Source organism: Capsaspora owczarzaki (assembly GCF_000151315.2).
Source record: "Capsaspora owczarzaki ATCC 30864 unplaced genomic scaffold supercont2.18, whole genome shotgun sequence".
Taxonomy (NCBI): domain Eukaryota; class Filasterea; order Ministeriida; family Capsasporidae; genus Capsaspora; species Capsaspora owczarzaki.
The window spans coordinates 60,447-74,190 of NW_011887309.1; the positions used below are offsets into that span (position 1 = coordinate 60,447).

Here is a 13,744-nt window from a genome sequence, read left to right on the forward strand (position 1 = left end):
GTCAATCCAATCCCCCGTTTGTGGATTGATTTTTATGATTGCACTATCTTTATTTGTTCAGTCTCAGATTCTCAGTCTTTGTTGCTCCGTTCTCTTTGCCTTTGTTCCTTCCCAACTCCGTCGTTCATTCCTGTCCCAAGTCAAATCCCATTCAGCCATGATGTCCATTCGCTGCAATTCACTCACCTCGTCGTCGCCGTTCGTGATCAACGCGGCGGTCAGACTGATGACTGCTTCACCACAACCGACCCGCGCGCTCTCGTCGGCCGTCTCGCCCTCCACCCTGAATAATGCTGCATCTATTACTGCTGCTGCTGCTGCTGCTGCTTCTATTGCTGCTGTGGCTGGCTGCTCGGCTCTGGCTGTGGCTCGCGGTGGTTCGCTGCCTCAAACCGCAGCGATGGCTCGGCGGCCATCCTCCTCCGCGCTGTCTGCACTCTGCCCGCCGCGCTCCGCCTCAGGTTCAATGCCAGTCACCGTGCGCTGCTACCACGACCGGCCCACTGGCGGCGTCGGCGGCAGTGTCATTGCCGGACCCTCTTCGATGGCTGGTTCGGTCGCCGAAACCGCTGCTCCTGCCTCTGGTGAGCGGCTGCCCTTCGTTCCGTCCCGCACGAGTATCAACAGTCATGCTACTAGTCCTAGTAACAGCATGGCGTTCGTCGCATCGAGCCCTGGCCAGCTGATCGACCGCGCGTCCGGGCTCGAGGCAGAGCGCTTTGACGAGCGCGAAGACGCTCAGCTCATGCACGAGTGGCGGTCGCTCGTCAAGGACGCCAGTCAACATGCTTCAGGAGGTGCTCCGGCGTTCTGTGCGTCATGGCCGAGACTCTGCCAGGCGACGGGAACATCCACGTTCCCCATCGGTAAGTTAGAGCGACAACTGCTTGGTTTCGGCTACCTGCTTACGTGCTAACCCTATTGAATGTGTGTTGGTTGCTGATACCATTTTGCAGAGCGCGGAGCAGTGCTCATTGCCCGAGCGAGAAGCCCCAATCCACTGGCTGTGATTGCAGAGACGGAATACCGCCTCGCAGAGTTGGTCGAGGATGCGCGCGCACACTTGCCGCGAAACTTTTCTGGACAGCAGCGCGACGTCGCAATTGCCGCTCAGGCCGTGTTGAAAGCCATGGCTGAGCAGAATTATGTCAAGAACGGGTCGACGGAGGTCTTTTCCGATTACAATTGTTTGTATGTTGCTTTTCTCTTTCGACAAGATAGTGCTTTTGTTCTGTTGCTATTGTGTGTTCTCACCCCTTCCCCCTTCCCTTTTCCTCTCAATCCGCAGCATGATTGACGTCGTTTTGCGCACGCGCCGAGGCGCGCCAGTCCTGCTCAGCACCATTTTCATGGCGGTGATGCAACGACTGGGTTTCGAGTCGTACGGGTTTGCCCTTCGTCCCGATTTGATGGTGGCGTGCTCTGCCAATCGCTCGCCCGATGGTGGAATCACTCCGCCTGGCGATTTCCACTGGATTGTCGACGCCTTCCGTGGCGAGATTCGCTCGGTTGCCGAAATGAAGGATGCCATTGATTTGGATGTCGCCGCCTCGGGAGATGCCAAGCAGCTTCGCCCACTCCTCGCCGTGTATGACCGAATTCTCCTCAACATTTACCGCTGTATCGAGCAGAGCCGAACGCGCTGGCGCGGTCGAATTATTGATGCGCTGCTCACCATCCACGGGCAGTACGTTCAAGATGCCGGTGGCTGGTCCTTTTTGCAGCGCACCAACAAGTCCATGCTGGGCGGCGTTGTGGTGCACACCGTCTCCTCCGCCAATCGTCAAAGCAATGGTGCGACTGTCGCTACTGCTGCTGCTGCTGTTGCGGCTCCGGTCGAGCCCTGGCAACCCTCAGCCAACGCCATGACTGCGACCGCAGGCGTGGATTCGCTCGCTGGATCTGATTTGTCCGCAGAAGGGCTGAACTTGCTGCCACCGTACTCGTCGTTGAAGAAGATTCTCGGCGTTATCAGCATCATCCGCTTCCTCAAACACGAGCGCGCGCTGATTCATGTGCAGCGGATTCCGCTGTCGACCTCGGAGGCCGAAATGCGCTTGAAGGATGTGCTGGAGCATCGCCAGATGCAGGAAGTCTCTGCGAATGGTACGGCTGGCGCCGATGCGATGGAATCGGCCTTGGCATCAACGGCGATGAATGCGGCGGCGACGGCGGCCGCTGGAGGGCAGCCAAAGAAGCCGGCGTCTCCCCTGGAGCAGGCACCCTTCATTGCAACTCCCCAGCGTCACAACCTGTACCATGCCCGAAGAGCAATGGCCTTGCTGGAAGACATTTCCGACCTCATCAAGGACTTTCTTCCCGATTCCATCGCGCCCCGACGACAGCAGCAGCTCCTCCCGCTCTACACGAAATGCAGCCAAATTGCATCCGAGGAGGAGTCTCGGCGCTGGGCCGCTGGAATGCGCTAGTGCGGGTAGTGTGATTGCGATTGTACGAGTTGGTTGTGCTTGATTTACAGGATTGATGCGATACAACATGAAGGAGGTAGAATTGTTTTCAAATACAACGCAACAAACAGCAACGACCATTGAAAACGACAAAACAAAACGAGGACGAAGCCATTCTTGTTTTTAAAAACAAAGAAAACCAGCAAACATTTTTTTGTTTTGTTGTTTTTTCAAGGCAGGGTTTTATCAAAACGAATGCACAGCACCGAGCTATTGTTGGGGTTGCTGCTGCTGGTCCTCCTCTTCTTCCGGCGGCTGCTCGAACAGAAGGTTGGCGGCCAGGTTCTCGTTCTTGTCGCAGGCAAAGTATGCCTCAATCACGCGGTGGTGCGAGAAGCCCAGAGCCTCAAGCTACCAAGGAGGAAATCACATTATCAGTAACAAGAACAAACCTAATCAAAAACACGTACAACGACACGCTCAGTGATACTCACGCGTGCAATGGCTTCGTGCTCTTCTTGCGTGACGCGAATCACGTTCTGGCCGGCACCGGGAGCACCGCCTGCAGGCTCTTGCAATAGCCGCAGGAAGGCCTGGGGGTGCTGATCAATCGCTTGGAGAAGCTGTGGGTTGGCTTGGCCGATCTGGGCGAGAAGCGGGGGAAGCAAGTTGGGGTTTTGCTGGACGAGCTGGCGGAGCTGGTCAAACTGGGGCTGGGAGCGGAGGAACTCGAGCGGGTTGGGGCCGTCAGCATCCTCATCCTCACCCTCGTCGCCTTCGTCTTCGTAGTCTCCTGCGAAGAGATCGCCACCGAGCTGAGCAGGCGCAGGGGCCTGGGTTTGAGTGGGTTGGCCCTGTTGCTGTTGCTGCGCTTGGGGCTGTTGTGGCTGTTGTTGCTGGTGAGCACCACCGCCAATCTGTTGGGCAAGGGCTTGCTCGACGTGGCGCGGGATGCCGTTGAACAGGTACTCGGCAGCGCGGTCGGGGTTGTTGAAGGCGGCACGCAGCGCACGGACGACCTGGTCGCGCTCAAAGCCAAACTCCATCAGCTGGAGAATGACGCGCTCCTGGTCTTCGTCGACCACCAGGGCGTTTGCGCCGACAGCGGCTTCTTGGGCGGCGGCGGCGGCGGCGGGGGCTTCAGTGGCGGGAGCAGGGGCGGCGACGGGAGCGGGTGCGGGTGCGGGTGCGGCGACTGGGGCAGGAGCAGGTGCGGCCACGGGGGCAGGAGCAGGTGCAGCGGCCACAGGGGCAGGGGCAGGGGCGGCGGCGGGAGCGGCCTTTGGCTGAACAGAAGAAGAAGCAGACGAAATGTGTGAGCGCCTCAAAACCATTCTCGCACACTTGCGAGGCGAATTTCCACTCACCTTTGTGACCATGACGACGACAAAGTCGTTTTCCTTCATGTTGTAGTCGGCAATGGACTTGTCATCAGCGAGAACATGGCCTGTGTCAAGAAAATCGTTTTAGACCGAGTCAGCAATGCTCGTTCTCTTTGCCTCCAACCGAGCACAACTCTGAGGCTGATGTCGTTGCTTTCTCTCTCTTTCGCTCTCTTTCTCTCTCGTTTACCAGAGTGAATGAGCTTCTGGCCTGCGACGGGGTAACCAGCGCCCTGTGCGGCCTCAATCTTGGTCTTGAAATCGACGACCTGTCGTTCCAAATGCAATTGAAGACAAAAGTTCAGTGAGTTTGCGTTTTTGAATTCAACGCGCTTTTGCTTCAACTTTTTCGAGTCGTTTGTTTTGCAAACGGAAACAAAACTCAAAACGAGAACAAAACTCAAAACTTGAACATCAAAAAGAAAGAAAAGTTGGCAGAAAAACAGCAAAAAACTGGAAAATCAACAAAGAAAAGAAAAGCAAAGAAAAAAAAAAAGTTGGAAATCGCGAAACCTTTTTTTTTTTTTTTTTTTTTTTTTTGGTTTTTTGTAGTGAAAAGTCGTTGCTTTTTGAGCGCGTTTTTTCGTTGCATTGTTGTAAAGTGCGTTTGAAAGAAGAAGAACGAAAGAAGAACGAAAGACGGACGAAGCGAGGAGAAGCGAAGAGAGGAAGAGAAGAAGAAGCGGGAAAAGCCGTTTGGAGAAGAAGAAGAAGAAGAAAGAAAAAAAAGCAAAGACAATGACAAAGACAATGGAACGAGAGACAGAGAGACAGAGACAGAGACACGAAGACAGAGACAGAGAGGGACGAGGATAGAAACATAGAGACCGAGACAGAGACAAAACGCTCGTGGTGGAGAGAGAGTGAAGAGAGAGTGAGGAGAGCAAAGACAAGAGCCGCCACAGTTCATAGTCAATGACACGAGGACCAGCGTTACGTAACAGTCAGTGAGTTTGGGGGGAAAGACACACTGTGACTCAAAAAACAAACTGAGAAAGCACATGCTCAGACTCAACCACGTGACCGAAACAGAGAGAGAGAGAGAGAGAGAGAGAAACGGAAAAGAGAAGACGAAGACCAGTCTCAATCTCAACTCACTCTACACTCTGACTCTCACTCTGACTCTATGAAACACAACATGGGAGAAGGAAGAGGGGGAGGGGGTTGTTCAAGTGAGGGGGAAGCGCTGTGGTTTGAGGCCGCACAGAGTCAGTCTCGGCAACGTCGATGGCGAACTGCGTTTGCTGCAGCGTTTTGACTGTGATGCGCATTGTGAACTATGACAAAAAAAAAAGTGGACTGAAATGCAATGCATTGGACTTGATTAGGGAAGTAGTGCATGATATCAGGAACTTGTTTAGAACGAGAGGCACGATGGACGAGCTGGGTGGAGCGGCATTGAGAGAAAATGATCAGCGTTCTGTTTTGCTTTGATACAGTATTATGCAGTCGAGGTCGAAATCACAGCAGGCGAGGTTGGAAATTAGAGCGGACGAAGTGAGGAAAATCGGATTGGGAAAAAGTAGCTTGGTTGAAAGTGCGAGAAAAATGGTTTTTTCCGTAATTGGTTTTTGTGCGTTCGATTTGGTTTTCAACGAGTTGGTTTTTGCAAGCTTGTATTTCGAATTAACCCACTTGAGATGTTAGAATTACCAACAACTTCAGGAAGTATTTGAATTGAATCATGTATCTTGGAAGGTCATTAGATGCTGGGGTGAGTAGCGGGAAAGCTAGGGCTCGGGAAGAGCTCGAACTACAGTTTTGATGGATTACTTCCACAGCGACGTCTTTACCACCCAGGGCTCGTACTCACGAGCTATTTCGGTGTAAGCATTAGCATTTGCATAGTTTATCATAATGTCATTAAATTGGTGGCAATCGTATGCCGAGTGGATTGTTCCGATCATTCCTAACGGCCAGCCAGTTGCAGCACCAATGACAACGCAATGTGCACTCCACAGTGGAGCGCTCCGGCTTGCATACGCTCAATACATGCACATACATGTATAAATAGGCTCAACTATGTTTGTTTTATGAAGGTTTACGGGTAGAGTGAAGAAAGGACGCAAGGCCGACCGGACTGTGGGGTTTTCTCCTGAAAGCCATCGACTAGTCTTTGGCAGATGCTTGTTGCAGAATAAACATGATTTGAAATGGATGAATAACAATACAGTATTTATACATGTAACATGACACAGACGATCACATCAAACGACCACCCAAAACAGGCGAGCGGACGCCATTGAGGGAGCTTTCGAAGGAGAGCACGCCAACTAATCTAGCACATCGTGCATCTCGTGACAAGCATTAAAGTACTTGAGCTGAACATGCGTGATAGTGTTTTGGCAATGCGTTGCCGTCACGGTACCAACAGCAGCGGTAATGCGACTTGAGATTGTTTCGTTCGGTTCCAGCCGGGAGCGCTTGAACGCAGCCTTCACTTGGTTGAAGACATACTCGATCGGGTTCAAGAACGATGAGTACGGAGGCAGAAAGAGCATCCCATACCCGCGGCGTGCAAAAAGCTCGCGCACTTCGGGTGTCTTGTGAATGCGCGCGTTGTCCACGATCCAGGCTTTGTAGCGATGATGTCCCGGAAAGCTGACACCTGGGTGCTCTTCGCTCGGTACGAAATAGGAAGTATTGTCATTGTGCTCATCAATCTCGTCTTGAATGAGTTCTTCGTGTGGTGGAACGTAGACGCCGCCATCATCGTTGTCATCATCGTCGAGAATCCTGCGACGAGAACGGCGCTTCTTTCTGGTCGTCGAAGCAGAGGTGGAAGCAGAGGTGGAAGCAGAGGTGGAAGCAGAGGTGGAAGCAGAGGTGGAAGCAGAGGTGGAAGCAGGAGCTGACCCGCCAGCTGCAGACGCAGCAGACGACACAACTGCAGCGGGAGGGGCAGGTGGTTGGGACGAGGACGCTGCACCGGACGTCAGCAGTGGCACGTGAACTGCATTACTGGTCGACACACTGTCCTCAACCACGTTTGTAAGGGGGAGGTCGGGCTCAAGCTGTTGCACTGGGAGCTCATCCACAGCGATGCCAGACGCGGCGGTGTCGACGGCTTTTTTTGCCTCGAGCGTGTCAAACAGCTTCGTCATCGCCTCCGCAAAGACATGGCCAGTCACGCCTCCGAGCTGGATCTCACTCAACACAACGCCGCTCATTCCGATCGCTGCAATGAGCGTGAAATTCGCTGCACGAATACTGCCAACTTGAACGATTGCGCGCGCGCCCTTGCGAGATCGACCTCGCGTTCGATGCTGATTCGCATTAAATCCACTCTCGTCCACGTAGAACAAGCGATCCACAGGTGTCTGAAAAGCCTCGAAGAGCTCAGCCCATTTCTTGCGTTGGGCTTTGATTTCAGGCGAATTTTTCACCTTGACCTGCTCGTACACGCGCTTGAACGTGAAGCCCCGTCGTAACATGGCACGCCCGATGGTTGCTTGATGCACTTGAATGCCAAATGTCGTCAGGAGGAGGTCCTGGAGCTCTTGATTGGTCACATTGACGTTCTTGTCGAGCTCCATCTCGAGAAAATGGAGATGCTCCGCTGTGAGCACACGGCATCCCTTGGGATTGACGTGATGTGACGTCCACTCTCCGCGCTCCTTGAAACGTTGCACTACGTTGGACACAGTGCTGATGGGGTGATGGAGCATGCTGGCGACCGTGACGAGAGGCAAGGCGCGATCAACAGCCAAGTCGATGATCCGCTTCCGTTCGGGGTCTTCTAGATGGACACACTTCCGCGGCGCGCGTGATTCGGTGGCCTGCGCCTCGTTTTGACGTTTGGGCATGACTACAGAGCAGGTTCGTCTGGGGGTGTTTGCAAATCCCAAACATGAAGTGGCAATTTCCCAACCAAGAGTGCGAATTTTCAGTTTCAAGCTTTTATTCCAAATTGTTCGCGCCAAAAAAACCAGACCTTATCTTGGCAAAAACCAACTCGGGCGCAGTTTGGACAGTTTCGTGTTTTTAAAAACCAAATCGATAGCATTTTGTCCAAAATCGCACTACAAATTTGTACCATTTCAAATGTTTAAAAACCAAATCGTCCGTTTCTATTTCCAAACTCATATTGCAGTTTTCATCTTCGGACGCACAATACTGTATTTTCGTTAAACTCGAGACTCGCATCCGATCGGCTTTGATTTGGGAGTGACTAGCAGTTTATCATGATCACAATCTACAAGCTGCGGGAAGACTCACGACTGAAGCGGCGTCGAGGAAAAAGTTCAGTTTTGCCAATTTTTGGTCGTCGCTCTTTAATACTCGACAGTCAATCTTGCTGTGCATGTCCAGTCAATGGAAGCCCCTGTTTCAGTCTACTTTCTTGATCGCCTTGCTAAGGTTTGTTTGGTTTTTAGCTCTTGAGCTGCTTTGGCGATCGCTGAGGGAATGAGATGTGTCAGCCTTCGCGTCAGCCTCCAAAACAAACTCATCCCCTTGCATTAGAAATTCCTCAAGCACATTGATTGAAACATGACCGCTCTTGCTTTGACTCCCAATACCCGACTGCAAGAAGCCATCCGCAGCAACGATTTGGCAGCCGTGCAACTTGAGCTCCAAAACGGATTCGACCATGCTGCCACAATTCTCGCCGTGAGATTACAACGCAGTGCGATCGCCCAGTACTTGGTCAAGGCTGGGGTAGACCCCATGCCCGGCCTGATTGCCGCGGTGAGCACAAATGACAAGCAAATGCTGGAAGTGCTGCTGGCCGCTGGTGCCAACCCCAATCCGACCGAGACCGGCCAATCGCGCGCAGTCCTCGAAGTCGGGCTCATCCATGCCCACGTAGCTCTCGAATGCGTTCAACTACTGCTGGCTGCCGGTGCAAATCCAAACCACTGGTCTGCCATGCGACGCCCGCCGTTGGCCATCTCGACTGGTCCTGACATGGTGGACATTACCCGAGCCATGCTCGCAGCTGGAGCAGATCCGAATCGCACGGGATCCAATGGGTGGTCTGCTTTAATGCACGCTGCACAGAGCGGCAATGTAGCGCAGGCCGGGGTATTGCTGGATGCAGGAGCCGACCCGCACATTCGCGCTGACGACGGCTCCAGTTGTCTACACATTGCCGTTCAGAGCGGACATGTCGGCATGGTGCGCTTTCTCTTGTCCCGGCAAGCGGCAGCTGTCGACGCACAAGCATTCGCGCTGCGCCGTGTGATTGACGCAGACGACGCGATAACTTTGGGCAACCTGCTTCGGGCTGGAGCCGACCCTTCCACTCGATTTGGCCGGCAAGAGACGCTGCTCGGTCGGGCAGCCATGGCAGGCGCCACGAAAGTCGTTGAGCTGCTGCTCAAGCATCCAAGTCAGGACCTGGCAGACACGAAGAGCATGCTCGGTCGCACGGCGTTAATGTTTGCAGCCAACACGGACTTGACGTGGCTGCTGCTCCAAGCGGGCGCCAGCGTTCATACGGCTGACGCGCGTGGGTGGACTGCGCTGGCGTACGCGGCAGCCTCGAATGACAGTGAGCGCATTTCCATGCTCATCGAGGCCGGCGCTGAGGTGAATTCGGCCGCGTTGGATGGCAAAACAGCTTTGATGATTGCTGCCAGTCGCGGTTTTGCAGCTGCAGTGTCCACACTGTGTCATGTTGGAGCGCGCGTTGATTTGTGTGACAATTCGGGTGATACGGCGTTGCTTGCTGCCACTTCTAACAGGCCAGGTGCGACTGTCGCCGTGTTAGTCCAGTTGCTCATTGATGCAGGGGCAAACATTCATGCTGTTGCCGCAGACGGTGCGACTGCATTGATCCGACAAGCCATTCGACGAGACAATGAATCGATTCAAGTGCTCTTGAAAGCCGGTGCAGCAGCCACCCATGCTGATCGCACAGGCCGGACGGCGCTCGAATACTGGCCGAGCTGTCCTTCGCTCAAGTTCCTGACAGCGCCGGTTAAACCAGCTCTGGCGTCGAGCCTGTGATGTTTCGTTTGCTTTCTTAGATGTTTAGAGTAAATCACTTTTGACGTTTTGTTTCCATTCTGAGTTTCGTTCGCTTGCTCAGTTCACTTTTTTTCTGTTTCTTTTGAGCAGTTGCAACAATGAGCGTCTTCCACGACGAGGTCGAGATTGAGGACTTTGAGTACGACGCCGAGAGCCGCATTTACATTTACCCGTGCCCATGCGGCGACAAGTTCCAAATCACACTGGTAACCAACAGGCTGAGTGTCGGAGAAGTCAGAGTTCGCAGAATGACGTCAAAAGCACTTGTGCTGATGCACCTTCCCCCGCACAACGACATGTTGCTTTGGCTCTATTCCTTGCTGCTTCGCTATTTCGCTCATACAATAGGAGGAGCTGCATGACGGTGAGGACGTGGCGCGGTGTCCGAGCTGCTCGCTGCTCGTCAAGGTCATTTTCAACCCCGTAAGTCTCGCTGCTGCAGTCTCCTGTTTTCCCCCCAATGCCGGGGTTGAGTTTGGGTTTGGTCTTGGCCGCAGTCACAGCACACATTGCGCTGCGTGGCTCTGTGCTCCGTGGAGAGTGTCGGAGCTTCAATGCGCTGCCCATGTGCGACTTTCACCCACAAACTCATTCACGACCGTTGCATTCGAGTCATGAGGTGTTGCTCACTTTTGTATTGCATTGTACTGTGTTGTGGTTGTTATTGTGATTGTTTGGCTCGTTGGGGTTTGGGTTGGATTGTTTTTAGGACAACTTGCCGCCGCTCGACGACTCAGACGCAAGCACTGCGCCACCGAACGCGCCCGCTCCAGTCGCAGTGCATTAAGCAGCATTTGAAAATCGGTGACCGCGCAAAAACCCCAACCGACTGTTGGTGAAAGGCTCGTTTCCGACGTGATTGGTACATTATTATGTGGATTGTTTGAATTGAAATCGTTTGAGTGCTGAAAGAGTGTTGGGGATTCAGAGTATTGAGTTCAATAACAACCCAACATTCTTCCTCTCCTTCAACGTCGCAAGAGTACGACGGCATGGCGAGCAGTGAAAAAAAGCGAGGCTCAAACGTGAAAAATCGCTCAACGTTCAAACCTTTACTCCTGACGAGCTCCGTTGCACACATCCTTTTCGCATGTTCCTATTGCATGCTTTTCAGAAGTAGTTCAGTTTGATGCTTTGGCCGATGTCGTACAAGAACGGGGACAAAGTTTTCGGCTTTCCACACAAAACTCCAATGCATGCCCGTTTCTCCCGCCATTTTTTTGCTCCACGACTATGGACATGAATATTGAGCACGAATCTGGAAAGAACCGAGGAGAATAATGGGTTGCATTGGGATGGAATCGATTTGAGGGACAGTCTTCTTGTTCGAAGATCGTCCAAAATGCTGTCGTTTCAGAATATGAATCAGAACCAGCGCCAGTTGTATGACAGAGTCAAGAACAAGAGTGGAACGCTCTTGTAAGAGAAAAGCCCGAGTTGGTTTGGAACACAGTTGTTGACAGCGCGAGTGTGTGTGTGCTGACGAGAATGGAGGGGAACAGTCTGAGTGCGAAGCAGATTGGTGATGAAGAAGCGAAGGCGATCGCTGAGGCACTCAAAGTGAACACGACACTGACTCAGCTCGGGTAAGGCATCTCACTTTGACTGATGCATGAGAGTGGGCGATTCAGAAGAGTGATGAAGGGCATGGTCAGTTTGGATAGGAATCAGATTGGCGATGTTGGAGCGCAGGCAATCGCTGAAGCACTCAAAGTGAACAAGACGCTGACTCTGCTCTAGTAAGGCATCTCACTCTTGTTGATGCCTGTGGGTGGGTGATTCAGAAGAGTGCTCACCGATGGAGGGGATGTGGACAGTCTGAATGTGAATCAGATTGGCGATGCTGGAGCGCAAGCGATTGCTGAAGCACTCCAAGTGAACAAGACGCTGACTCTGCTCAAGTAAGGCATCTCACTTTGACTGATGCATGAAAGTGGGTGATTCAGAAGAGTGCTCACTGATGGAGGGGATGGACAGTTTGAGTGCGAATCGGCTTGGCGATGCTGGAGCTCAGGCGATTGGTGAGGCACTCAAAGTGAACACGACGCTGGCTGGGCTCGGGTAAGCCACTTCACTTTAACTGATGCATGAAAGTGGCGATTCAGAAGAGTGCTCACAGATGGAGGGGATAAACAGTCTGGGTGAGAATCAGATTGGCGATGTTGGAGCGCAAGCGATTGCTGAGGCACTCAAAGTTAACACGACGTTGACTGAGCTCTAGTAAGGCATCTCACTCTTGTTGGTGCGTGAGAGTGGGCGATTCAGAAGAGTGCTCATTGATGGAGGGGATGGACAGTCTGTGGCAGAATCAGATTGGCGATGCTGGAGCACAGGCGCTTGCTGAGGCACTCAAAGTGAACAAGACATTGACAATGCTATAGTAAATATTGATCGCTACAAGATGCTCTGACAGCCGTTAGACTCATGCTCCAATCTGACGATGTAATTGACAACAACAACAGTTTGAACAAGAATTTCCTGACCAGCACTGCAATCACTACACTCAGGCAAACAGGCAATACCATTTGTAAATTGGAGTAAGACTGCTTGTTTGTTGGATTACAGCATGAACAACAAGCCACTCAGCTGTTTTGACGAACTTGGGTTTCCGAACAGAGGCCTTGACGACCAGCGTGTTCCGTCGCCTTCCGAACTGGCACAGATTGTAGCTCGTGCAGTAAACGCTCAGCTCCAACCGTCTGTCAATCTTGCAGCTGAGAATCAGCAATTGCGCTCCGAACTCGCTGCCAAAGAGCAAGTCCTCGCTACCAAAGACCAAGAGCTCGCAACGAAAGACCAGGAGCTGCAACAACTTCGCTTCGATCTCGCTGCCAAGGACCAGAAGTTCGCAACAACAGAGCTGGAGCTCGTTGCGAAAGAACAACAGCTTGCTAACAAAGTCCAGGAGCTCGCCGCCAAAGACCAAGAGCTCGCTGCCAAGGATCAGGAGCTTGCTGCCAAGGATCTTGAACTGCAGTCAGCTCTTGATCGGATCGACGTACTTGAGCGCAACCAAGACGCCAGTGGATCTGCATCGAACTTTGATCAACCCATCCCACAAGTGCCTCTCGCAACGCTCGTCGCCGCCACGAACAACTTTGCTGCTGATTCTCTGCTCGGCGAGGGAGCATTTGGTCGTGTGTACGGCGCTAGTCTGCCTGGCCCTCGCGTTGCCATCAAAAAGCTGTCCGCCGAATCCAAGCAAGGCACGGTTGAGTTCAAGTCGGAACTGGACTCTTTGTCCAAATTCCGTCACGCAAACATCATTGCCATTCTGTCGTATGCAGAAGAAGGCGACGAGCGATGCCTGGTCTACGAATTCATGCCGAATGGTTCGGTTCGCGACCGTCTCAGTCGCAAGAACAACACTCCCGCGTTGACCTGGTCTCAGCGCCATCGCATCGCGGCTGATGTTGCCCGTGGCATGCACTACGTCCAGACAGCATTCCCTGATCATGCACTGTTTCACCTCGACCTCAAGACGGACAATGTTCTGTTGGACGCACACTTTAACGCAAAAGTGTCTGATTTTGGCTTGGTCCGTGCTGCCCAACATCTCGATGATAAGAGCTACTTCCGCACCCAGAACGTGCAAGGCACTGCTGCTTACATGTGCCCCGAGTTCTTTGACGAAGGCCGCATGACCATCAAGACGGATGTCTACGCCTTTGGCATGATTCTGCTGGAACTGCTGACTGCAACCAAACCCGGCGCTCGCCTGAAAACTGATACGCGGAAGGCGGTTAAAAACCAGAAATTCATGGCGATGCTGGACTCGGCCCTCAAACCAACCGAAACCGACCAGCAGAGTGTCGGTGAGTTCGTCACTCTTGCACTCGAGTGTCTTGAAGAAGCTGCAGACGATCGCCCGTCCTTTGGTAGCATCCTTGTTTCGTTGGATCCGTGATGACAAGCGGAAGATGTTGTTGTTTTGAAGCTCACAGTACTCTGTAGCGAGGCTTGTTTTCTGTACCTGTCTTT

The 13,744-nt window shown here is 52.8% G+C and overlaps 6 protein-coding genes across 6 annotated transcripts; 4 read left to right on the forward strand and 2 right to left on the reverse strand.

Moving 5' to 3' along the window:
- The first annotated feature begins 62 nt into the window (after window positions 1–62).
- CAOG_08209 (hypothetical protein) lies at window positions 63–2,608 on the forward strand. Its single transcript, XM_004342415.2, has 3 exons — window positions 63–866; window positions 957–1,191; window positions 1,289–2,608. Exons 1-3 carry the CDS (start codon window positions 158–160, stop codon window positions 2,427–2,429), a joined length of 2,085 nt encoding a protein of 694 aa, XP_004342464.2. The 5' UTR covers window positions 63–157; the 3' UTR covers window positions 2,430–2,608.
- On the reverse strand, window positions 2,446–5,126 carry CAOG_08210 (UV excision repair protein Rad23). The gene is made up of 5 exons (XM_004342416.2): window positions 4,996–5,126; window positions 3,981–4,059; window positions 3,776–3,855; window positions 2,903–3,694; window positions 2,446–2,819 (listed from the first exon to the last, which is right to left on the reverse strand). The coding sequence occupies exons 1-5, from the start codon at window positions 5,059–5,061 to the stop codon at window positions 2,679–2,681; spliced, it is 1,158 nt and encodes a 385-aa protein (XP_004342465.2). The 5' UTR covers window positions 5,062–5,126; the 3' UTR covers window positions 2,446–2,678.
- A 937-nt stretch (window positions 5,127–6,063) lies between these two features.
- On the reverse strand, window positions 6,064–7,596 carry CAOG_09182 (hypothetical protein; the record flags this gene model as incomplete). The annotated part of the gene is made up of 1 exon (XM_011272597.1): window positions 6,064–7,596. One exon carries the CDS (start codon window positions 7,594–7,596, stop codon window positions 6,064–6,066), a length of 1,533 nt encoding a protein of 510 aa, XP_011270899.1.
- Window positions 7,597–8,133: 537 nt separating this feature from the next.
- Window positions 8,134–9,742, forward strand: CAOG_08211 (hypothetical protein; the record flags this gene model as incomplete). Its single annotated transcript, XM_004342417.2, has 2 exons — window positions 8,134–8,149; window positions 8,255–9,742. The coding sequence occupies exon 2, from the start codon at window positions 8,282–8,284 to the stop codon at window positions 9,740–9,742; it is 1,461 nt and encodes a 486-aa protein (XP_004342466.1). The 5' UTR covers window positions 8,134–8,149; window positions 8,255–8,281.
- Window positions 9,743–9,817: 75 nt separating this feature from the next.
- Window positions 9,818–10,865, forward strand: CAOG_08212 (hypothetical protein). Its single transcript, XM_004342418.2, has 3 exons — window positions 9,818–9,969; window positions 10,112–10,186; window positions 10,473–10,865. Exons 1-3 carry the CDS (start codon window positions 9,862–9,864, stop codon window positions 10,548–10,550), a joined length of 261 nt encoding a protein of 86 aa, XP_004342467.1. The 5' UTR covers window positions 9,818–9,861; the 3' UTR covers window positions 10,551–10,865.
- A 222-nt stretch (window positions 10,866–11,087) lies between these two features.
- On the forward strand, window positions 11,088–13,740 carry CAOG_08213 (hypothetical protein). The gene is made up of 9 exons (XM_004342419.2): window positions 11,088–11,182; window positions 11,266–11,349; window positions 11,428–11,502; window positions 11,581–11,664; window positions 11,741–11,824; window positions 11,900–11,983; window positions 12,060–12,143; window positions 12,226–12,300; window positions 12,380–13,740. The coding sequence occupies exons 1-9, from the start codon at window positions 11,106–11,108 to the stop codon at window positions 13,668–13,670; spliced, it is 1,938 nt and encodes a 645-aa protein (XP_004342468.2). The 5' UTR covers window positions 11,088–11,105; the 3' UTR covers window positions 13,671–13,740.
- Window positions 13,741–13,744: the final 4 nt, after the last annotated feature.